The 24,282-nt window shown below is 43.0% G+C and overlaps 3 protein-coding genes across 4 annotated transcripts in view; 1 reads left to right on the top strand and 2 right to left on the bottom strand.

Moving 5' to 3' along the window:
- The first annotated feature begins 1,682 nt into the window (after positions 1-1,682).
- fitm1l (fat storage inducing transmembrane protein 1, like) lies at positions 1,683-5,309 on the top strand. The gene is made up of 2 exons (XM_085804739.1): positions 1,683-2,107; positions 4,385-5,309. The coding sequence occupies exons 1-2, from the start codon at positions 1,929-1,931 to the stop codon at positions 5,061-5,063; spliced, it is 858 nt and encodes a 285-aa protein (XP_085660865.1). The 5' UTR covers positions 1,683-1,928; the 3' UTR covers positions 5,064-5,309.
- Positions 5,310-6,319: 1,010 nt separating this feature from the next.
- Positions 6,320-18,432, bottom strand: trnau1apb (tRNA selenocysteine 1 associated protein 1b). Of its 2 annotated transcripts, none has more exons than XM_085806119.1 (9): positions 18,264-18,432; positions 16,717-16,814; positions 15,672-15,771; positions 14,809-14,861; positions 12,410-12,538; positions 11,829-11,945; positions 8,785-9,091; positions 8,441-8,486; positions 6,320-7,333 (listed from the first exon to the last, which is right to left on the bottom strand). In XM_085806119.1, the coding sequence occupies exons 1-9, from the start codon at positions 18,297-18,299 to the stop codon at positions 7,197-7,199; spliced, it is 1,023 nt and encodes a 340-aa protein (XP_085662245.1). In that variant the 5' UTR covers positions 18,300-18,432; the 3' UTR covers positions 6,320-7,196. The 2 variants fall into 2 exon arrangements, with proteins under 2 accessions (XP_085662245.1, XP_085662246.1); XM_085806120.1 differs by having other exon boundaries at positions 8,441-8,483.
- Positions 18,433-19,667: 1,235 nt separating this feature from the next.
- Positions 19,668-24,282, bottom strand: part of LOC146970607 (voltage-gated inwardly rectifying potassium channel KCNH6-like) — a 28,379-nt gene continuing 23,764 nt past the window's right edge. Inside the window, exons 19-22 of the mRNA XM_085804423.1 lie at positions 23,223-23,331; positions 23,038-23,107; positions 22,000-22,238; positions 19,668-20,154 (exon numbers count right to left, since the gene is read on the bottom strand). Coding sequence (XP_085660549.1) covers positions 19,800-20,154; positions 22,000-22,238; positions 23,038-23,107; positions 23,223-23,331 — 773 coding nt within the window. The 3' untranslated portion in view covers positions 19,668-19,799. The remainder of the gene's footprint in view (positions 20,155-21,999; positions 22,239-23,037; positions 23,108-23,222; positions 23,332-24,282) is intronic.

Genomic DNA, 24,282 nt, shown 5'->3' with positions numbered 1-24,282 from the left:
TTTGCGGGGGAATTTTTACTTACTTTTTTACTGACATGGCGCATTCGCACGGGATTAAGATCACAGACGTCCTCCGCAATTATTACAAATTACCAGAGGTCCCCAGGTAATACTAATCCCGTGCTAATAGGGCTAGTTAGACTACAAATCCTGCATAGTTCCTCTAAGAACCACAAACCATGTCAGTGTGACTCCTCTCTCAGGCTGCTCTCTGAGCTCTGGCAATGACCCTGGAGGCTCTCGTCTGATTGGCTGACTGTCTTCTGAGTGATCCAATAAGAATATAGCAGATTTCAGGTAAACATTCAGTGAAACCAAATCCTGTAAAGCTGGATGGTCCAGATGGGCGGGGTTTGGTGGCTCCTTTGTTGTGACATCACAAAGTTACAGAAGTCTTGACAGCTGGTATTAAGGCTCAGTTTCTGAATACTGTGCTGTGGCTTCTCTGTGGACTGACGCTTTGATATTTTCACAATATTAATACAGAACCCAGAGCTCATTTATAATCACACTACACATGGATAGTAGTATACATTATTTAATATGGGACTTTTTAGAGAAACAGAACCTAAATAAACTGAATGGTATCAGAAAGAGAAAAAGACAGAGAGGAGGGTCAGTAAATGTCTGTGTGTCACTATTTAGTGATTGACAGAGACAGACCAAGCAACAGCTGAGTCCCAACCCAGATACAGTACAAAGGTTACCGCTATTAATACACATGAGCATACACACAAACACATAGTGTAGCACACTGCATCTAATTTCACATCACCGGTGACACTTTAATTCATGACTTTACAGTAATGTCAGCGCTGCTCAACTTAACCTCTGCCTCTGCTCTGAGTTCACTAGGAAATAGTCAGATACCCTGTCGTGACACACACACACACACACACACACACACACACACACACACAAGGAATCAGTGTCATTGTTTCAACCTTCAGTCATCTCAGTAGGAGTAATCTGACCATTTTCAAGGTTCAGGAGCTATATGACAGGGCAAGAACATAAATAGTATTTGTCCGTGCGTGCATGTGTGTATGTGTGTATGTGTGTGTGTGTGTCTGAGAGAGAGAGAGAGAGAGAGAGAGGGAGGGTGTGAATGGAGAGGAGACAGGCTACAGTTACAGGAGGATCATCTGAACAGAGGAGACATTCAAAGGCTTCGACTCTCAGGAATCTCAGTGGTGACCATTTCTGTGGAACTCACTGATGGCCACTGCATCTCTGCTGTAGTGATACAAAGGGGACCAATGACAATCACTGCACAACAGGAGGAAGCCGGGCAGAGGACACTGGGAAACGTGCTTTACAAGGTCAGAAAAGACTGATGTTTAACTGACCTCCAAACCAGAGGTGAGCGGGCCCGTCAGTGGTGAGGTCTGGAGAGCAGGAGAACAGAGCTGCAGCAACACAACTAGCAGCAGATACAGTGAATAAAGAGTCAGCACAGGAGCTGCTGCACCAAACAACTTCATGGTTGGAATTCACAGTGTGCATATTTTCAGTGTGAGGAATGCTGTGAGACCAGCTGTCACTTCATTCATGTAACTCCTTCACACAGTCTGCAGCTCTGAGCAGGACTCATCTCCTTGATTTCCAGATTACAGTAACGGAAGGATCCAATCAGCAGCCTCCAAGCTTCTGAACCAGAATTTGAACAAGACTGAGCAAAGAGTTGAATTACATGACATGCAGAGTTACTCCACTCTGCAGCAGGGGTAATCACACACACACACACACACACTGGTGTGTTACATGCATTCTCGTTGGGATTACAGCCTCATCACATGAACCAGTGCAGCCTGTTTGTTCTGCAGTGGATAATCTGCACAAACACACTGCTGCACTCAGAGCGGGCAGCAGGGGATTTTCACCTGTAACCGATCATCCAGTGGAGAGAGTCTCGGTCCTGCGTCCAGATGTTCCTCAACACAGTGCTGGTGGTCCTGACGGACCTGGTGGCCCATCTCCTGGGTAACACAGTATTCCGGAAGCACTTCCACCTGCTGCTGTCTGCAGTGGTGATGTTCAGTCCTGCACTCAGCTTCTGGGTCTCTCAGCACAGCATCTTCGCTAAGAAAAGCCACTTTCTCTACAGGTGAGACTGTTTCCTCTTCACTTCCTGCTCACTTGTCTTTTTCTGGACCAATGGCCCTGTCTTGTCATTGAGCTGCACCTGTCTGCATGTTGTTGTTAGTGTTTTGGTTGGTTAAAGCAGAAGTAAGTGGTCCGGTCGTTTTCGCTAATGCTGCGTTCCAGGCAGGCTTTTGAAATCGTAAATTACAGCTTCAAGTCACAACTTACGACTTTGTAGCGTTTCAGGCAACCCACTCGTGTTTTTCCGACCTGTTTTACCGGTGAAAGTCACTATAACGGCCACTCGTAACTTCCGACCGGTGAACTCGTACCAGATCGAACTGGTACCACTTCACGGTCGGAAAAATACGAGTTTCCTTGAACGCACCATAACAGTCCTCGTCGCTACGTCGCCACATTCACGGCGTCCCTTGGCTGCACACACAGCCCTGCATGCCGTTCTCTCTCCTCATTGGATAAAAAACTGTAGGATACGATAAATGTTTTCTCCTCGGCTCAGAGCAGAGCAGAGTGACTGACAGACCCGTGTTTCAGTCCAAACACTCTATGTAAGTGATTGCTGTCGGAAGATACTATTTAAGACTTATATTAACACAAATATATCACTTACTTCTGCTTTAATGATGAGCCAGGGTGTATGCCATGTTGAATATTTAATGTTTCTCTTCTGAGTTAACTTTATATATTAGACAAGATAGTATAGTCTGTTTTCATTGTAATGTAATGTAATGCATTCTGCACTAATGTAGCAGCCATCCACCTCTTGACACTCATTCGCTGTGGCTCAGTTCCACATACTACACACTAATACCACATGTTACCGTAAGTATGCACAGTGCACTAATCTGCATAGTTCACTGGCAACAAGCAGCCTACAGTGGAGTAGCAACAAGTCTGCTACTGACTGTAAATTAAGTTTGATTTTTGGAACAGTCCTTTCAATGAAACAAAGTAAATCATGAAATTGGTCCCATATAAAGTTCATAGAAAGTTCTTAGCAGAACTCATCGGGAACAGTGTTGATTAATCCGTTGCATGTGATGCTATGGGCTCACACTACGAGAAATGGCTGCTTGGAGCTGAGCAGTGGGTTCATTAAAGGCTTTTTACTGAAAACGTTGTTCAGCCCAGTATCAGTGCAGTCACGATACAAGAGAATCATGTTGCTTTTGACTGTTGTTGAGTTCACAGTATCAAGTCACTGCAGCAGGGCCGGCCCAAGGATTTTGGTGGCCCTAAACAAGATTTGTATTGTGGCCCCCAAAACATTCCAAGCGCAAACACCAAACCACACACACTGCTTATGTAACGGGTACCGGGCTGCAGCTACCCGCTAGCAGTTGTATGTGCCTGAGAACTGAGAAAAATGGTAAACAAAGACCATTAGCAGGACAATTTAGGGCAGTAGATTTAAAGATATGGGCTGTTTTATCCAGGAATGCTGCCTGTCGCAATAATGTGACTTTGCAGGACAGACAGGTTGCTCCGGTTGAGATCTCATAAGCGTATAAAAACACCAGGCGGAAACCTCTGAAAACCCCTGGCCCTGGGGCGATCCCTGGCCTTACACTGCCCCCTATTGTCCAAAATGGAGAAGCTACACGTTTCACAGAAACAAAAAAAAACATTCCACAAAATGTGGGCACACATCAGTTGGCATCACACTTAGAACTGAATGAACACACACATACTGTAGGGCGTTTCCACTGAATGAGTGCCATTTCCGTCCACAGCATATTAAATGTATAAAAACGAGTAGGCCTAATAATATAATATAAATTACATTTTAATTATTAAAAGCACCATACACATGAAACATTGTAGAAATTAAAGATATATCATTTTTGATGGACAAATGAATTAACCACAAATCTATTGCTAGGTTTATTGCTACAGTAGTAGCCTAATATGAGTTGCTTGGTTTCTACTGCAGCACATCATGGTCAGAGTGGAAATGCGTGGGAGTAAATTTAACATTTATGGGCTGTTGAAAAGTATATTTGAATTAACTTGAATTTGAAAAACTGTGTGGAACATGTTTACATGTTAAATGAATTGTTTGGTCCTTTCTGATCATGTGGCCTTCCCAAACTTGTTGTGGCCCTAAACAACCACTTGTTGAGAGTGTTCTTACGCCAGCAGTTGAACTGCATCAACACAGTCAACAGGAAATGAGCCGAGTAAATTCTGGAGCAGTGGTTCATTTCTGACTTGAACTTTAACTCCCTCTAATCTCAACCTTCCTCCTCTGTCCACGTCTCTCCTCTCCCTCCTCCAGGATCTTCCTGCGCTCCGGTTGGGGCTGGACCTGCGTCTTCGTCGGTTCCTTCGTCTTCCTTCTCTCCTTCTCCATCCGTCGTTCCCTGGCTCTCTCCGCCCGTCACCTCTCCAGGCTCGGGGTGGCCGGTGCGCTGTGGTTTATTTTCTGCAAACTCCTGGACCAGCTGGAGAACACCACAGGGAGCTGCTACGAGTCTATGATCCCAGACGCAGGGGACAGCAACGGACAACCTCTGCTGGTGTTACGAGAAGGAGAGAGCAAGTCTGAATGCCTCAAAGCCGGGATGTTGTGGAGGGGATATGAGGTTTCAGAGGACGTCTTCCTGCTCTGTCTCTGCTGCCTGCTCTTGGCCGAGGAGACGGCCGTGTTTGGTCCTTACCTGAGCCTGGGGGGGATCTCCGATGCTCCTCTGAGGATCCTCTTCCTGTTCTGCGTTCTCTTGCTTGTCCTCTGGATCTTTCTTCTCTTCTGTCTCTTAGCCTACTTCCCTCAGTTCCCCACCCAGCTGCTGGGTGGCGCTCTAGGCTGTCTGAGCTGGAGGGGGCTGTATCAGGGTTTTTACCGCATGGGGCCCAGCTGGTACTGTCCTGGGAGGCCTGGAGCGGGACTGCTCAACACCAAGACCGGCAGTGCTGAAGCTGAACATGCGCTGCTGAACCACGACCACTGTGATTAACTCGAAAAACTAAAACCTTTAAACAGATCTCAGCACTGCTGCAATGATCAAGTCAATCATGAGATGAGAGCGGCTGTTTGGAGACGACTGAAGGTTCAGAAACACAAAACCTGTCCAACTGGGCTAATCGTCCTCACTGAGATCAACATCCCTGTTGAACAATAAAATGGACTAAATAATAGGCTCTAACAGTGTCTGTGTAAATGTGTGACCTCACCACAGGAGACAGTAACTGACATTTAGATGCAGGTTGGAAATGTTTGAGAATCTCTGACGTGGCTGAACCCACAGCTGTGGTACTGTATGGCTGCAGAGGTAAAAAAAAAAAAAAATGTCTGAACAGATGTGATGTGTTTTTCCTGTTAGCATTCATCCACAGCTCTGCAACACTTCAACTGAGAACTTGTGTAACTTCTGTAAAAACAGGACAGACTAGTAGTATGGCTGACAGACACTACTGACAAACATCCACGTGTTTCTCTTCTGAATAAAGATCAGAGTCTCACTAGCCTCGCCTCACCAGGCTCCTCATACAGAGAGAAGAGCCTGGTCTCTGTTCACTGTGAATTTTGTCTGCATTCTGGTTCCGGTCTAGAGAGCGGATCCGGAAATCACCAAATTCACCAAAGTAAAAGTGTCCACCAACATAAGACTTATAAAATAGACAATAACTTGAAATAAAATAAAATAAAATAAAAAAATAAAAAAGTTATCTTAATGGCTCTGGATTTTCTTGTAAATAATATTCTCTAAATTAAAAAGTTTCTCTGCATTTTATTAGCTTGGTGCTTTTATTTTGATGGAAAGGCCTGTCTCTTTCGCCCTGGTTCCAGTTGCTTACCAAAACAGCAAGTTAACGGCCCCAGACTAGAGTCTGACGATATCTCAACAGACGTGCTCCACCCAGAACAGACACCCAGACCATCTTCATGTTTATTTCGTGCATTTGCTTTCAGCTTATGTCCTCCAGCATCCCTCCCTCCTCTGCTTAGTGTCTCTGGGCTGAGATGAACCAGCAGTGTGTATCCAGCCTGTTGGGGAGTGGTTAGAGATGAGAGGAAGAACTGAATCTATCAGTGTGTGTTCTACAGAGCTCCTTAGAATCTGTTGTTTTGTCTCAATGTGCTGTCAGGTGTCCATCTTCCTAAACTATGTCCAATCAGTCCAATTAATAACAACTGGACTGTGACAAACCAAAATCAGGTCATCTTCACTTCATTCTTTAGCTTTCTCTCAAGAAAAAAGACACCAGACCATTTTTCCATTTTCCTCTTAAGTGTATTTAGAACATCTCCAGAAAGAAAATATAGAAAACATCAGCCACCAGAGAAGAAAAAGCTTGATATCTGCTACAACATATCAGCCATCTGCCTCCAAAATCATTATAGTTTCACAGGGCTCAGCAGTCAATGTCATGTCATACAGAGAAAAGAAACAGTGATATATTACATCTGTGGTTGACTGGTGCTGTATAAACCTATCCCCACATTATGTCCATTAAATCTATCAGAAAAGTAAAAACAGGAAAATTCCTTCATTAAAAATCAACAGGACTAGACAGACTGATATCTTGTATAAACTATAAAAACAATCGGATCACATGGCAGATGACGATAAAGGCATAGTTTCATTTTTCTGTCTTCAGAGGACTTTCTCTTCCTAAGGAGTTGGGGGGCCGTGTTCAGTGAGCGGAGTTGGCTTTTTGCTGGTGACGGTTCGACGTGAATAAATGACAGCGGCGTTTGTTCCTCTGTGACATCATCAAACGTGAAACGCTGACACGCAGCATCCGGTTGTTCTGCTCTGCGCCGGCTTGTGGCGCTCAAGGGCGGAGAAGGCAACGTCAGAACCTCGTCCCTACACTTATAGCTCTGGTGTATAGTTCATACTCCAACAGTATGGACTGCACAGTAACTTTCTGTATATTACCAACATGGTAAACATTAAAAATCAAGTGGATGCTTCTACGCGCTCCAAGTATTTGAAGAGGAACAGGTTCTGTGTTCAGAGACGATGAGGTGGAGTGGCCTTCATAAAGGCGTCAATGGAGCTTAAAATCATTAAGATAATGGGAACCACACAATCATACAAAACTCAAGTATTCGCGGGGGAGGGGAGGGGTGTGAGAAGTTATCAAGGGAGGGAGGAGATGGAAGAGTCAACATTGTTCAGAGTTTCCCAGTGACAGTTCATCATGGCGTCGTAGAGCTCCTCGCTGCGCTGCATGAAGTCTTTGTTCCACTGGTCCACGTTACACTCAGGGATGGGCTCTGTGAAATACACACCAACAAAATATTTACAACGTAGTCCACTGTGTGTGTTGACAAAATCTGAGCAACAAGGCAAACACTGTGCATCAGTGGCCGTTAAAGGCAGAGACGTGAGCTGCTCAGCGAACACAATGGAGGTGAACGGTACAGGTCCCGCACACACGCTAACAAACATGCTATGAAATAATAATGTAGCACTACCAGACAGAGTTGTTTTCAAGGCAAATGCATAGCCGGAACTACATTCCAGACACGGCTGCTGGGCGAAATGCATTCAAAAGCACAAGTAGTGCCGAGTATTTGCTTCATGTGTCGTAATGTTGGAGGTGTTGGATTGTGTATTTGATGAGTTTGATGAGGGACAGGGGACCTGTACCATTAACCTACATTGTGTTCGCTGAGCAGCTCACGTCTCTGCCCCACCGATCTCAAAACAACATGCACCGATAATTAAAAGGTAATGAACCTACTGCTATGACTATAGATATTATAGCAATAGGCAAATTTTGAAAAATGTTGAACTATTCCTTTAACATACACTGATCAGTCATAACATTCTGACCACCTGTCTAATATAGTGTTGGTCCTTTTGCTGCCAAATACACAACAGTCTGTGCTGCACTGTGTGTGCTGACAGCTTTCTATCAGAAGCAGCAATGTGAGCAACAGTATCTGGTCTGTTGGATGGAGCACACCTCACGTGTATAAAAGGTAAAGGTACTTTATTTGTCACATATCATATCATCGTATATATCGTATCAATGAGCCTGTGGCCGCTTCACCACTGTTCCTTCCTTGGACCAACTTCTGATAGATCCTGACCACTGCAGACCGGGAACAGCCCACATGAGAGACCCAGTCGTCCTTGGAGAACTGGATCAGATCCTTAACCTGAACATTCTTCCTGCTTCTACACATCAACTTAGAGGACAACATGTTCACCTGCTGCCTGGTATATCCCACCACTAACAGGTGGCATGATGGAGTGGTATTCAGTGTTATTCACTTCACCCGTCAGTGCTCAGAATGTTATACCTGATCAGTGTATATTCTATCCCATGACATTAGGTCTTCCACTGAACTGACAAAGCAGAAACTGGTCTTTACCTTCAACATTATCCTCCTCCATCTCCTCTGTGTCCTCTTGACTCTGCTGAGGAAGGAGAAGAAACATCAGTTGTAAGACGTCACTGATTTGTTAGAGGAAAACAGGAGACATGACGCAATACATACATCATTTCCTAACATGTAATAGGGTAATGAATATGCCAATATTTAATAATTAATTCCACTTTGATCAACAAAAAAGAGCATGTGCAGATGGCAACCCATGATTTCCTGTATAAACTTATCTCTGGTTTCTCTTGGACATGAAACTTAAAACAACAGACAAGTACCAGTCCTAAAATGTCTAATTACTCATTTAAACGTGTGGACGTTTTCCCCCTCACCTCTGTAGCTCCCGACATGTCGGTGGACGTGGGCGGCACCCCCATGGGCGGTGGAGGCATCATGTGACCAGGTGGGGGGTATCCATAGGCCCCGTAGTTATAGTTGTAGCCGCTGTTGTAGCCGGTGTTGTAGCCGCTGCCGTAGCCGCTGTTGTTGTAGCCGCTGTACTGGTCGTAGCCCCCCCACTGAGAGTAGTAACCTCCCTGACCTCCCTGACCACCGCTGCCGTAGTAACTGGACTGAGACTGGTTGTAGTTGCTATGGTAATTCTGGCCCTGGCCGCCGTGGTAGCTGCTCATCTTTTGGCTGTAAAAGAGAAAATAAATAAGGTTTCATATATACGGTACTTGAAAGTAACTTGGTGAAGGGCATTTATTTATTTCTCTTCTGTACTTTATATAAATAACCCAAATTATAAACCTTTAACTTATTACGCTTGTGTGTTAGAATTCTGCAACAAAGGATGATCAAACTTCTCAAAGTAAAACTAACAGGATCAAATGGAACAGTTGTTCTGGGTGCAGGTCTGCTCTGTGCAGCATCGCAGACACCAACTCCATCTCGAGAACTGATCTCAGTAAAGCTGGATTTTTATTTTGTTAAACTTGACTGACTGAGATATTTCATGTCTTTATTTATTTTAATTGTAATGATTATGGCTTACTTTTAATGAAAACTCAAAGTTCAATATCTGAAAGAATTTGAATTAAGTGTAAAAGTTCACTATTGTAACCTAATCTTGGTGGCAACGGCGACGACCGTAATGGAGGGGGGAGGGTGCGCGACCGTAGCGGAAATAATGAAAGTAATGGCAAACAAACACTGCATATCTCCAAAATCTGGCAGGTTTCCAGGATGCCAAGTTGCCTATTCATTTTAATGTAACAATTGCCAGTGAGAACCGGTGTCAAAAAGGAAAAAAGGAGCAAAACAAAAGAAATCGATGACAGACTTTCATGATCGATTACCATGGCAACAAACGAAGCTTCGAATTTTTTGGGTCAGCCCTACTGGAGTTTATTAGAAAAAGAAGCTATCTTCATCCAAACCGCTGCAAACGGCATCCACGATATGATTCTTAAAGCAGAAGTAAGCAGAATGTTTGTGTTAATATAAGGCTTAAATAGTTATATCTTCCGACAGCAATCACTTACATAGAGTGTTTGGTCTGAAACACGGGTCTGTCAGTCACTCTGTTCTGCTGTAAGCTGAGGAGAAAACTTTCCTTGTATCCTACAACCTTTATCCAATGAGGAGAGAGAACGGCATAAAGGGGCGGTCCTCTCTGTGTGTGCAGCCAAGGGATGCGCGTGAATGTGGTGACGTAGGGACGAGGGCAGGGACTGCTAACTCCATCGGCTGACAGGAAGTTAGCAAAAACGACCGGATCGCTTACTTCTGCTTTAAGTGAACCTTAAAGCCAGGGACACACTGGCCCGACCGTCGGGCATCGGGCCTCGTCGGACGGCGTCGGGAGCTCGTCTGTTTGGTGTGTTCCTCTCCGTCGGGTAGCATTGGGTCTTGTCGGGGCCGATTGAACATGCTCAATCGGGACTCGTCGGCTGTCGGGAGAGTAGACTTGTCGGGTACTCTGATTGGCTGTGTGCTAGCTATGGCGATTCTGATTGGCGGTGCCCTAAGCGAATCAGCACGGTGTGTGGGAGGGACGGAAGTGACCACAGTAAACAAACGGTGTCCTAGCCTGTCCTACAGTAAAAATGGTATACAAAATAAAAAGAGGAGTAAAGCAATATATTAAGCTGCAATATATGTATATTTAAACATCAAAGATGTTCAATCAAACCCACATAGTTTGAAACAACGTTCAAAACACACACAGCTCACAACTAAGCATATAAAGCCCGCTAGCTTAATGCTAACGTGTAATGTAAAACACCATAGACAGGCTAACAGAAATTAGCATCGGCTATCGCCAATTCACGGCAACCGAGCCACAGCAGTAAGCTGCTAAAAACTGTTTTAATTTTGGCTTTAGCGCTGTTTACACGTGGCTGGTTAAATTGTTTTTGGGAGATTAATGTTGGTCTCATTGATTAAATTAACTGTGGCAGTGGCATTTTGTTTGAATGAAAAGTGAGCAGGACTGCCTCTGGGCTACATACTGAAATCACCACATTTACGTAAATAAATAAATAAATGTTTTACAATGAACCGATCAGTCTAATACATTTTATTTTGTTAAGTCAACATGGTTACTGTACATGGCAAAGATTATTACTACCATTTTATGACTTAGAATTGGTCTGTATTTCTATGGGGGAGTCCTCGCCACTCAATAGCTCTGGTCGGCAGTCGGGGCAGTGTATTTCACTTTTTCCTTTCTCCCGACGAGAGGCGACAGACTCGTCGGCGGTGTGTTCCTGGCTTAAGAAGCAGCGTTCTTAAAGGGATAGTTCGACATTTTGGCAAATTGGCCAATTGCCACAAATAGTCTTAGCAGTAGGTTTGTTACCTTTAATTGTCGGTGCAAACTATTTTTTTAGCACGGTGGAGCAGAGCTGCGAGCTGCTCAGAGCTACACTATGGAGGCTAATGGGATTTCTTGGTTTCCCTCATCAAACTCATCAAATACACAATCCAACAACTCCAAAATGCTCTGGTGGACAAGTTGTGACCTGCACATTCACCACGCTATGAGATAATAACGGCACGTTACAAGATGGAGTTGAGTAAGACTATAGGGATTATGGCAATAACGTTGAACTATCCCTTTAAGCTTGGCTACTTAGCTTCGACTGTGCTTGAATCGTCAGGTAACCCCACCCTTGGCCCCTGGTGTAATTGGTTCTTGGCTCAAGACCGGCAAAGAGTTGGTTCTTATCTGGAACCAGTTCTTAGAGCCAGGAGCCGGTGTTTAGGCGGTGGAGAAGCAAAGAACCAGTCTTAAATCAGGCTCTGGACTACCACTGGAACCAGCTGGGTGGAAAGGGGGTATGAGTCTGGTTCAGTAGCTCCATTATCATGACCTCCATCATGTTGTACTTTATTCAGATGCACCTGTGTGTCCTTGTCGGCCTCTTACCTCTTTGCCACAGCGATGCTGAGTCTGAGCGGCTTGCCGCCGAGCATCGTTCCCTGGCACTCCTCGATGGCCTTCTTCTGCTCAGTCTCCTCCCCGAACTTGACAAAGCCGTAACCTCTGCAAGTCAAACAGCCGTCAGGTGTCCGCCCCACACCAACACACTCTACATACTTGGCATTACATAGCCACTTATAATGAGAAAAGAGAATATAATGGGTATTATTATGGTAGAACTGAAACTTGTTGTTTTACTTTTAACATGAGGTAGCATCACTTGAATTGTGAGTTGCTCTTGCTTAGCCTATATGGGGAAAACAATAGTTTTAGCATAAGACCTCAAGAAAACATGTCTTCAGCCTGTTTTTGAAAATAGATTAAGATTAAGTTGGTGGTCAACGTCCACAGCACTGCCATCAAGCAACTATCAAAACCAGGAAACATTTCACATTATTGTACATTTCTTACAAAAGATTCATAACAGAATATCATACATAAAACCAAGGACACTTAACAAGTAATACATGAATCATCTTTTTCAAACATTTCTCAAGGCCACATTGCGCCTCCGTGAGCCGACATACCTGGAGTATCCGTACTGGTCGGTGACGACTTTAGCTCCTTTGCAGGAAGGGTACTTCTTAAAAACTTGGTGCAGCTGGAAGTCGTCCACCTCAGAGGCCAGGTCGCCTACAAACACTGAAAACTCAGGCCTGAGAGGAGGAGGAGAAGCTTCATCAAACATTTCTGACTGTATCAGTGTGGAGCAGTAATGAGACAGACAGGGTTCAGACAAGTTACTTGTGTTTCATTGGTTGATTCATTGATTGTTTCTTTTTATTGTCACATAAAAACAAGGTTCTTTCGTAAATTAAACGACTGATGGCCTTTTTCAAAACTATGAAGTTTTTCCCAAACCTGCACGATGTCTTTACATTTTTTGTGTTCCTAAAAGATGTAGATCAACGACTTTCCAAACCCCAGACTGAGATTAAATGACTTTTATAGAGTGCCAGAATATCTATTTAGACCTTATCACAGATATTTAGAGCGTATTCACACTAGGCTCGTTTGGTCCGCTTGAAACTGACTTTTCCTCTGGTGCGGACCTTTTGGGGAGGTGTGAATACAAACTACCGGACTCTGGTGCGGATCAAAGAAGTGAACCGAGACCACCTCTGCAGCTGGGACGTTCACTTGTTTAGTCCGAAACGAACCCTGGTGCGATTCACGTACGGTGTGAATGCAAACCGAACCTTTCCCGAACCAAATGCAAAATCTAAGCACCTTTTTGGATTCAACAGGCTTCCGTTGTTGTCAGAAAATGTGGAAATTATCAACAAATGAGCCGTGGGTCAACATGGAGCACAGACAGACACGCTGCCTCCTTGATATTTGGTCAGTGGAAAACATTTATCAGATGCTGGAGAGGAAGCACCCGTCGCCGTTAAGGATGTACATTCTTAATATTTTTTTTAACTGATAACAGAAAGTCGTTATCCGATTAATAACCGTTAACAGAAATAATGTGACTAGGCTTCAATGCCGATCGGCAACGCGGCATCCTGAGAGAATGATTATGTTTTTGTTTGTTTGTTTTTTGCTGTGCCGTCCTTTTTTTCTTTTTATTTTAGCACACCATCCTTCAAACGGGTAGGCTACATGGATAACAAATCATAACCGTTTAGAAAAATCAATAACGTTAGCAGTTTACACGCCCCCCCCCCACCCCTCGTTAATTTCTCACCAATATATAGGCCTATAGTATTTTTTTTTAGGGGTGATAATGTTGCCTGAAAGCTTCAGATAATAATGGAACTGCGTGTCAATCCCCCCTCACTTTATCTCCGCGTAGCCTTCTCTCTCCAGCTGTCCTTTCAAAATAAAGGCTGAGGAAAAAAAAAACACTGACTCCTCCGGCCTGTACTGCAAAGGAGGCTCAACATAGCCAGGCTTTGTGTTCATGTTCCAGCCTAACAAAACCTCAAGCCCCGGTCCGAGTTACGGTACTACGAAGCTGGTTATCAACTTGCTCCTGACGTGAGGAGCGTATTCCCTCAGCTGAACATCTGTAGGCGGAGACGCTCAGAGAGAAAGTAAACAGCAGCGGATCAGCGCGATCTCTCCATACAAACGCAGACAGGCGGGCCGCAGCCGCCTCAAAATTTATAATGCAGAAAAAACCCTGGTCTGAGCCCCCAATACCGATTCCGATTCCCGGCTGTGCAGTATCGGCCGATACCGATACCGTTCCGATACCACACAGTTTGGAAAAAAAAAAATATAAGAGCTTTTTTTCTTCTAATACTATAATCCAGTAGAACTTTTTTATTGCCTACCTGGTAAAAATGTTTAAGTACCACGTTATTTAACCTTTAAATAATGTTGAGGGTCCAATGTAACCCATTTTTACATTTAGGAACAGTAAAAACACCCCAAACATTTTTCCTCTGACTTGACCAACACAATAGATTTGATACATGAAATGGTCTTTCCTGCCACTATGATGATTACTGTATATACATAAATAACAGTAGCATAAACTGATTGGTTGAACGCAGCCTGATGTAAACATTAATAAACTCAGTAACCAATCACGGGATCCCGCTGATAATTTTTGTCCAATGATTGAGCGACTGTGGGATACACGTGCTTTTGTTTACAAAGTTGATCCGCTTGTGAAAAAATGCAATGTGAATACAAACCGCACCATGTAAAAAAAAGTTTAATCTGCACCAAATCAAGTGAACTATCGGACTTTCCTGGTGTGAATACGCACTTAGACACAGGAACAAGGCCATAATATTATTTCCATATTTAATTTTGATGTTAATATTTAATTTTACGTAATCGATCACTTTGACTAACCGTTACAGTCCTAATAAGTTATTAAAATTCCTTCTCAGTAACATTTACTAACAGGTACATTTAGATTCACACTGTGACATTGGTTGAACAAGTTGAATGTAAAATCATGTCTTACCCTGCCTCTGGCCGTTTCCCATAGGTGGCATAGTTTAGCTTAAACTTCCGGGGCTGCACATGGGGAGAGAAAAACACACACACACTGAGCCGAGCCTCAAACACCAGAGACGTGTACTATAGCACTGATATTGCTGAAAATAGAGAGTGGAGTTATTATGGTTGTTGTTATTTGGGTTTACATACCTCCACCACCCAGACCAGCCTTTAGCCCATTCCTCAGTTAGTTCCTACCAGAGACTCTATTCACCAGCTTCAAACAAAGTACATTCATGTACAAGCAGCCTCTTAGCCACCTTCAGCAGCAGGTACAGGCCGGTGGACAGGGGAGTCCAGTAGCTTGGCCAGCTCACAGAGGCAACAGCGTTTCAAATTCAGTAGCAAGCAACTACAGCTCACAACTTTACTTCAGACTGAAACTTTTCTCAAGCTGGCATTAAGTGTTTTACATCATCTACTTGTTGACATTGCAGCCAATAAACAGCAGTTTCACTCATTAGTATCAGTAACTGGTATTTAGTAGTAATTCTTTTTTTTAAAGAAGTTTTAAAAAAAAAAGGTTTCAACCAACTGAGAAAGCACCACAGTGGTACTGAAAGCACACACAGATAGCAAATTGGTTGCTGTTTGTCATAACTGACATTTCGTTTCTGTCGTAACAAAGGAGGACCAAGACTAGTTGAGCTCCACTATCCACAGTCAAATCAACATTTAAATACTGCTTGATAACATCAGTCTAACACTGGAAAAAAAGGAAGGCGGTATTAAATTGATATTTTGTGGAGAAACAATAAAATGCAGAAAAAAGATTTTTATCAAAAATATATATGAACAGGTATTTTGAAATTACGCCACAGAACTTACCGGATTAGACCCAGGGACCAGTTTTCCGTTGAGTCTTTGGACACAGCGGTCAACACTCGCTTCATCTGCCAGCTCCACAAAGCAGTACCCTGCAGAACCACTGTACAGGACACACACACACACACCCGTCAGGGATAGATACTGAGGCTTGACCTTCCTAACTTGATAAAGCGTTGTTGCTCTGTGTTTGTGCTGCTGACACGTGATGTAACGAGCCTCACAAACATAGAATTGAAGTAAATAGATCAACGTCATGGATCAGCCCCATTATCTGATATCTGATCAAGCTATTTAGTCAATATCTGGACCGATATCTGATCTCAATATCAGATCGGCGCATCCCTAACTTACAGAGTCGATTCTGATTTATAGTTCAGTGTCAGATTTCAGTAGGTGTTATCTGTGTTAAGAAGACAGACTGTGTGATGGTTACAGTTCTTGTGTAGTGAGTCATCCCTAAAGCCTTCAGAGGTATTGGATCTGTATCAGCTGATACACTAAGCAGGTATCGGTATCAGCATTAGGACTGAAAAAGCCAGATGGGGTTGCATCCCTAGTGTAAATATCTACAACAGTGAAATAAAGAATAAATCCAACTTCCCATTCAGATACTGTATATTGTACATATTCAACATTTTGGCAAATTGGTCCATTGCCATAATCCCTATAGTTTTAGGAGTAGGTTTGTTATCTTTAATTGTCGGTGCAAGCTATTTTTAACGGCAGAGAGCTGCTCAGAGCTACACTACTGAGGCTAATGGGATTTCTCATTATTATCACATAGTGTGGTGAATGTGCAGGTCACAACTTGTCCACAAGAGTGTTTTGGAGTTGCTGGATTGTGTATTTGATGAGTTTGATGAAGAAAACTAAGAAATTCCATTAGCCTCCGTAGCATAACAAACCTACTCCTAAAACTATAGGGATTATGACAATGGGCCAATTTGCCAAAATGTTGAACTATCCCTTTAACATATTTCCAGAAGGAATCCTACCAGAATGTAGCAGCTGTCTGTGAAGCTTTAACACAGAGGTTGCTTTTTACCCTGTTATCCTGTGAGTGATGATCTTGACTCCAAACGGCGATTCTCCCATAGCACTAAAGGCCTGCTTGATGAAGTTCTCGTCCATGTATGGGTCCAACTAAAACATACATACAAAGACATTTGACACATAATACATTAAATCTCTACTAAACCCAAATGTTGTACACAGCATCAACATTGTAGGACCTAACTGAAATAACTGTGTAAAGTTATGAGATTTTTCAAGTGTAGTTGATTCAATTACTACAGAATGTTGCAGTAAAATGCAGGCGATATTCTGCATCTTCTGATTTAATATTATTATCAATCTTTTTCATTGGAGCCTAGAAAGTCATTAAGTTATACACTGAGCTATGTTGAGAGCCAGCTGGGATGACACTTGTACTCGATAATGTTATGTATTCGAGAGCTTGCTAACTTCATGGAAAACTATTTTAATCTTAAAGCTGTCCAAAATGGCATGTAACATTAGGTCTGTGTGCGCTAGTTCAGTCACAGCGCTCCACTAATATCATCCTGAATGGAAGACTCTCATTGCATCGAGATTGCCTTCAATGATTACAAGTTCTGTTTTGGGGATTTTGGCACATTTTTGGGGGATGCTACCCACACATTTAGCTGTGTTGCTCATTCTAAGAATGCACAATCCTTCAAGTTGATTGAAGTAGGTTCAAGCTCCCTGAAGAGCTATATTATGTGCTTTGTGTGGCCCCGATTTTGTGGAGGATGAATTTCATTTTCTGTTTCAATGTCCTCTGGATAATGAACTGAGGAAATCCATGTTTGAAAAAGTTCAGGTGAAGACTCACGACTACTTTGTCTGAGTGTGATATGTTGAGCTGGTTTTTCGATGAGATCCATAACCTAGTTAGATGTGATGAAAAAGCATGGACTCTGAGACAGAAAACATTGTATCCTCCATGAGACTACTTCCTTTAACTGTTTTGGTCATTTTGAATATTTTTGTTGCGTTACATATAGCCATCTTTGAATGTATGTATTTATATTGTTTCATGTCTAGCCCATGTGGGTTGGGCACAGTAATATGCATGACACACCTAAATAAACAAACCATGTACCTCGTTGTAAATGTGACTAATCAGGTTTGTCAACTATAAAAAATACTAAACTAATCAGTATTATTAAAGGGGAGAAATAATTGACTGAAAAAAACATTTCCGAACTGTTTTGAGGAGTATATTTCTGGAGTGAGGCCGAAGGTTAACACACCGAGCTGCCAGTTCCACATTCTACACTAGAACGTCGACGGTTCGCTGGACAGTCGGTTAGCTTGTCGCTGCTACCGGGACAGCAGCGGTGTGGACACAGCACTGACTGGCGGTGACTCATTTGACCCTCAGTGTTACATTACGGTGTCACACCAGGTCCAACACACACACACTGTACTCGAGAACATATTTTACAGTAACATTGTATGAATGGTCTATCACATATCCGGGGTTAACTCTATGTAGCTGCAGCTAGCAAACAGCAGGCGAGGCTAAGCTAACGTCTTCACACTAAAGCAAACAGAGTTCAGACGTACATCACCCATCCACAGGCTCGTCTGTCTGTTAAACATCTTGAACCTCGGACCCGCAGTGATGATACAGAGGAGATTGGTGGTGGTTGACGAGGGTACAAAGAGAGAAATTCAGAAATATTCAAACTTCTCCTCGCGTTCACCCAGTTTATGGTTTCTCTTCCGCATCAACGCGATACTTCCGGTACGACGCTCTGCAAGTTTTCTTCTTCTTCGGCTGTTTACGGCACCTGGTGCAAGTAGTTGCATTACTGCCATCTCCTGGTGGCATGGATTGACAAGTTCTTTTGGAGGCGTGCTGTTTGGACTTTTTGAATTGAGAAAAAATAAAAAGCCCAGTGAAACATGGAAAAATGTCACATTAATACATTTAAATGTACAGGAAGAAACCCCTCTTTTGTAGCTTTTTTTTAATTTTTTTTTTTTACAATGAGCTCAGGCAGTACATTTTCTCAAAACCAAAAAGCAATCAAAACTGTTAATATCTGTGAATGATTTAATATAGGCTACTACTGTAAGCTCTTATCCCCCTGCAAGGATGTATTTGTTAAATGCAGAGGTTTGTTGAAGCTCTGCAATCTGTAAGCTTCATATGTACTGAAACAAATTTCTAATAAACGTTTAAAAAAAAAAAAATCTAATCTGCTCTGTTTGCTCGTTCTCTCTCTCCAGTAGCCTATGTGTTCTGTAGGTCCCTGTGTCCCTCTCTTGTCCTCTTGACTCCTGTGTCCTCCCCTCTATCTTCCATTGTTTTCTTTTCTTGTTTCTCCCCGGAAAACATTTTAGAGGAGACAACCGGCATAAGTCTATTAGTTTATTTACTTGTGTGTGTGTATGTGTATAAAGACCAAAAAACCTTTAAGAGCAATACAGCAAAATTTGGAAATCTATGCAAAAGTACTGATAAATAGAAAAACCATGCAAATGAGATCAGCTTTATTGTTTGCTGGGCAGAAGGAGGGGAGCAAACAGACAGGGTTTAAACTGGTGGACACTGGGCAGACTATGATGGGATAATGTCAGTTGTTTAACGTAGCTCCACAACATGGGACACAACACAAGAGGACTGGGCTTATTACAGAAAGTGTGTTCAACAACATTTGTCTGTTTCTGAAGCTTCACACTGTTTGTTTACTTTACTTTATTTCCAGTCATTAAAGTATCATCATCAAGGTGCTAGTTCCAGTGAATACTCTGTGTTATATGGACAGTGCAGATTTTGATGTTCCTCCAAAATAAATGAATTGAATTATATTTCTGATCATTGTTGTGGACAGTGTGAATGAGGACACTGACACAGAAAGTCCAGGGTTTATTGAAGCTAATATGTCTGTGAGCAGGTTAAGCAGATTTTAGCTGTAGAACAGCTGCATGGTTCTGCACACATCTCGCAAAAAAATCAAAAAAAGAGAGAAATGTATGCCATGGACCACTTGATTTTCCTTGTCCGTTGATGTTTTCTCATCCTTTTACATAAGTGATAAGCTATTGAATTACAGTGGGGTGTGTAATGACACATAAGTTGAAGGTGCACACAGACTAATATGAAGAAGTATGAAAGGATGATGCCTGGATGAGGGGGGGTGAGGCGGTGAGATGGAGGGCGGAGGAATTACAAGTGAGGGAATTGGATTCTGGAAGTTGATGAAGGACTTGATCTTGGTTTTCACTTGTCTGCCGTTGCAGAGGCATGGCGGCTGGTGACTTGTCTGTGTCTGCGGGGAGAACCGGGGCCGGGGGGCAAGGTGGGGCGGCAGCGGTCGGGGACAAGATGGGGGAGGAGGGTGTGTTAGGTGTTGACATCAGGGTGCTGTAGGAGGGTGGGACTGTTGGCGTCTGCCTCTGCAGCAGCTGCATGATGGTTCCCACGTTTGCTGACATACAAGACTCCAACCTGAAAAACACACACATCCAAATTAAAAGGTGTGGATTAGTTTATACATGTAGAGGTGAGATAAGTGTTAGTCTATAGTGCAGTTTAGTTCCTGTTTTATTTTGAAGTTTAGCGTCCTGTCGTCTTCCTGTGTCCTCCCTCCTGTGATTACCTCATGTGTCTCACCTGTGTCTGATTGCACCACCTGTGCCTCGTTTCCCCCTTGTGTATTTCACCTCAGTGTATCACCATTGTTCTTTGTTGGATCGTCTGCGCGAGTCCCCCTGCTTGTGCTCTGTGTTCCTGTGTTTTCTGCCCTATTTTCCCATGAGTTAAAGGGATAGTAGCATATTTTTTAAGTGGGGTTGTATGATCTACAAATAGCCCCTAAGTACTTTAATTGCAGTAGAAGACTCTCTGCACTCCTCCCGTTAGCAACACCAGCCCATAGCCCTGCCCAGAGATTTACAACATACATTGTTGTGAATGGACCCAAAGAAACGGCCTATTTTCACGGCCTAAAAGAGGTTTTACCTGGAAAAAAAATACACAGTTTCATTGTTCACTGTGTATTTTTTTTTCAGGCACATGAGGTAATCAGCACAGGAAGACAAGACAGGAACTTCAAAAGAAAACTAGGGACTAAACAATATAATATTAGTTGACACAAACGCACAGCACTCCTTGTAACAAGTATACTGGTGTTTGTCATGACCATCCTATTTTAATATGATCATATTTCCTTGCCCAGAGGTGGCCAAACTTTTACATACAACTGCATGTTGTAACAGTTGTAAATGTTCCTTTAAGAACGTAAGCGTGGCGGCGCCGGGACGTCATTGAGCGTCGCGCCCCATTGTTTTGTTTTCAGTTGAGAAGAAGGCTACCTTGAGTGGACGCCATTAGCTTACTGAGCTGCCGGTTTCTCCCTATGGTTTCTCCTTTTTCTTCTTCTTAACTCAGCTAACAGTGAGTAAAGTGAGACCGCTTCTTTGTCATGTATGATAGTATGAAGTGTTCGGCTCAATAAAAGGGCAAGAGTGAAGTCCCAAGTGAACTATTTTGTGGACATTACTGTTTTTCCTGCTCACACCACCGACTCTCACTCACGAACTGTTACAATGTGAACTATCCAAACTACACTAAACCTTTGCATTTAGAGTTTAGAGCAGGGGTGTCAAAGTCAATCGCACAAGGGGCCAAAAAAAGTCTGTTGAGTGTTGACATTTATTGAACAAACTGATATTATTTTAATCAGATGAATTTGAACAGCCAGCATACTGTAAATAAAATAAATAAGAATATAATGAATGAACATAACAATAACTTTGTCTTTCATTAACTGTGCCTTCAAGCAAAATGAGAATATATCAGATATGAAGAAGCTGGTGAAAACCGTACTGTTCAAAAAAGGGTGTAAAAAAAAAACAACAACCCCAAAACAGAACAGAACAAAAACAGACATATATTCAGCCTATAGTTTTCTCTCCTATGCCATTTTGTCCATGCCAGATACTTGGCATTTTTTCTTGGCTGCAGGTTCATGTATGTTTGGGGTTTAGTCCTGAGCTCAGTGGAGGTGTGCATCAGTGAGATGTTGTCAACAGTAGCAGCTTGGCGCTTGTCCATCTATTACTTGGTCATGAGCGTACGGTAGCTGTTACAGTGTATTATGGGATTTGTAGTGTGAACACTCTACCGACAGGCCATTAATAATATAAATATGAAATTTTCTTGTTGGCCACATAAAATTGTATCCCGGGCCTTGAGTTTGACATGTGTGGTTTAGAGTGTTCCAACTATATTTCTGGAATTGTAACATGATTGATTTGATTTATTAAGAGTGTGATACACATCCTGACCCACCTGCTTATCTGCTGCTGCAGAGCCTCCAGTCGGTTCTCTAGCTTCACCTCCTGCCTCCGAGACATGGTGGCAGTAGTAGTAGTAGTAGTAGTAGTAGTAGAAGGAGGAGGAGGTGGTGAGGGGGGGCTGTAGGGACAGGGCACCTCCTGGTACGTGTATCCTTCTTGACCCCCTGAACCCCAGACTGTGAAGATGTTGGACACTCCTGCAAACACAGTGGATGCAGGCACAGAGATGTTGTGAGACACACAGGGCCAGGTGGAACCGTCTCATTTATTGTCTGCCATAACGGGTTATTTCAACATTTTGCAAATTGGCCCATTGCCATTATCTCTCCTATAGTCTTAGTAGGTTTGTTACTTTTAATTGTCAGTGCAAGCTATTTTTAGAATGGCGGAGCAGAGCCGCGAGCTGCTCACAGCTACGCTACAGAGGCTCATGAGATTTCTTGGTTTCCCTCATCAAACTCGTCAAATACACAATCCAACAACTCCAAAACGCTCTTGTGGACAAGTTGTGACCTGCACATTCACCACACTATGAGATAATAATTTAATGTTACGAGACAGAGTTGTTTTCAAGGTAAATTCATGCAAAGCTGCTGATGAGCATTTCCGTCGAGGCAGTTTTTCAGCTAGCAGTCTCTTTATTACTTTCCATTTACCTCAAAAACAACTCTGTCTCGTAACGTTCAGTTATTATCTCATAGCGTGGTGAATGTGCAGGTCACAACTTGTCCTCCAGAGCGTTTTGGAGTTGTTGGATTTTGTATTTGATGAGTTTGATGAGGGAAACCAAGAAATCCCTTAGCCTCCGTAGCGTAGCTCTGCGCAGCTCACGGCTCTGCTCCACCGTTCTAAAAATAGCTTGCACCGACAATTAAAGTTAACGAACCTACTGCTATGACTATAGGGATTATGGCAAATGGCCAGTTTGCCAAAATGTTGAAATATCCCTTTAAATGCATAATTTACACCTGCCTGTTAGAGGGTTACAGCTCTTCTCCTTCCTGGTGGTGTTTGCAGCAGCAGCATGGATGAGGGAAGTCTGAGCAGAGCTGGTCACCTCTGAGTCCTCTTCATCCTCACTGGAGAACACATGGCCGTATCTACAGAGGCAGTTGATGCAGAGATTAGTTTTATAAATGCGAAAAGTTCTGGACAAGATCCGATAAATGTTTGTTTTATTGGAGGTAAATAAAACACCAAGACAACAAGACTCACAGTGTATGTTTATGATCGTCTTTGTTGTGACTGTCACGTTGCTCCCAGTTACTGTGTCTTCTTCTGCGTCTGTGGGCAGCTCTCTGTGTCTTTGCTGAGATGGTGTCACCTGTTGGACACACACACGCACACACACACACACAGTCACTGAGTACTTGGTGCCAACATCAAAATCTTAAGTCAGACACTGTCTTTGCTTTTAGAATAGCACAAATACACCGAGCTACACTTAACAAAATAATATTTTTCCACACAGTTCAGCAAATCTTGTAGAAACTACCACAGGTCTTCTGTGGATTTAGGCTGGCTGTCTTTGTGTCCTCCTCGTCATCTCAGATTGATGACATGATCTAGATTCTATAGATTAGAGCTCCATGGGGCCTATTTTTAACGTCAATTGAGTGTTTCAGGTTGTCACTGTGAATCTGGGACTGATTGGACACCTCCATGATGTCATGGTTATCTGCCTCCGCCACTCAGGCTAGTGTCAGGTAACACTCTTGTTAATCCAGAGAGTGTGACCGTGTGATCGTTAGCCACAAAAATCTAGTTGATTGATTTGAGCAAAATTTGAAAGGATTACATTCTGGAGACATTGTGTTATTAATCAGAAAACCATGTTTTGTGAAGTCACTCCGGCCTTGACCTTTCACCTTTAACCTCCAGAACCTAATCAGTTCATCTGGGCATTTAGGTTAAAGTTGAAGAAAATCCTTCAAGGTGTTATTGGGATACTGTGACCTCAAGAATGGGACAGACAAAAATAACATGCCTGCAGCTCTGACTGTGGTCAGAGTGGACCAAAAAATAAATATCTGCGCAGCTGGAATGTGGCAGTTCTATGTAGCTCTTCCAGCAACTACACAGTGTATACAGCAACACTGAGAATCTCACCAGGGACCATTATTTTGGCATTAGGCTTAATATGGTGAAGAGATGGGGCAAACAGCTTACTGGACTGATAGAGAGTAGCCAGGAGGAGGCTGATACAAGACCGGTGTTACATGCTATATGATGTGTAGTCACCCTCTAGTCTTATACTTAAATACGATGGCACAGT

Source organism: Trachurus japonicus, chromosome 17, assembly GCF_045865225.1.
Source record: "Trachurus japonicus isolate A0001 chromosome 17, Traja_1.0".
Lineage (NCBI taxonomy): Eukaryota > Metazoa > Chordata > Actinopteri > Carangiformes > Carangidae > Trachurus > Trachurus japonicus.
This window is presented reverse-complemented; position numbering and strand designations above follow the sequence as displayed.

What these genes read in the sequence shown, in the direction of transcription:
- fitm1l (XM_085804739.1), top strand. Translation starts at nt 1,929, where the DNA reads ATGTTCCTCAACACAGTGCTGGTGGTCCTGACGGACCTGGTGGCCCAT. An exon ending in AAAAGCCACTTTCTCTACAG is followed by an intron (nt 2,108 to 4,384) that starts GTGAGACTGTTT and finishes TCCCTCCTCCAG; the next exon opens with GATCTTCCTGCGCTCCGGTT.
- trnau1apb (XM_085806119.1), bottom strand. Translation starts at nt 18,299, where the DNA reads ATGTTTAACAGACAGACGAGCCTGTGGATGGGTGAT. An exon ending in ATCACTCACAGGATAACAGG is followed by an intron (nt 15,772 to 16,716) that starts GTAAAAAGCAAC and finishes TGTCCTGTACAG; the next exon opens with TGGTTCTGCAGGGTACTGCT. An exon ending in TGGTCCCTGGGTCTAATCCG is followed by an intron (nt 14,862 to 15,671) that starts GTAAGTTCTGTG and finishes CCCCATGTGCAG; the next exon opens with CCCCGGAAGTTTAAGCTAAA.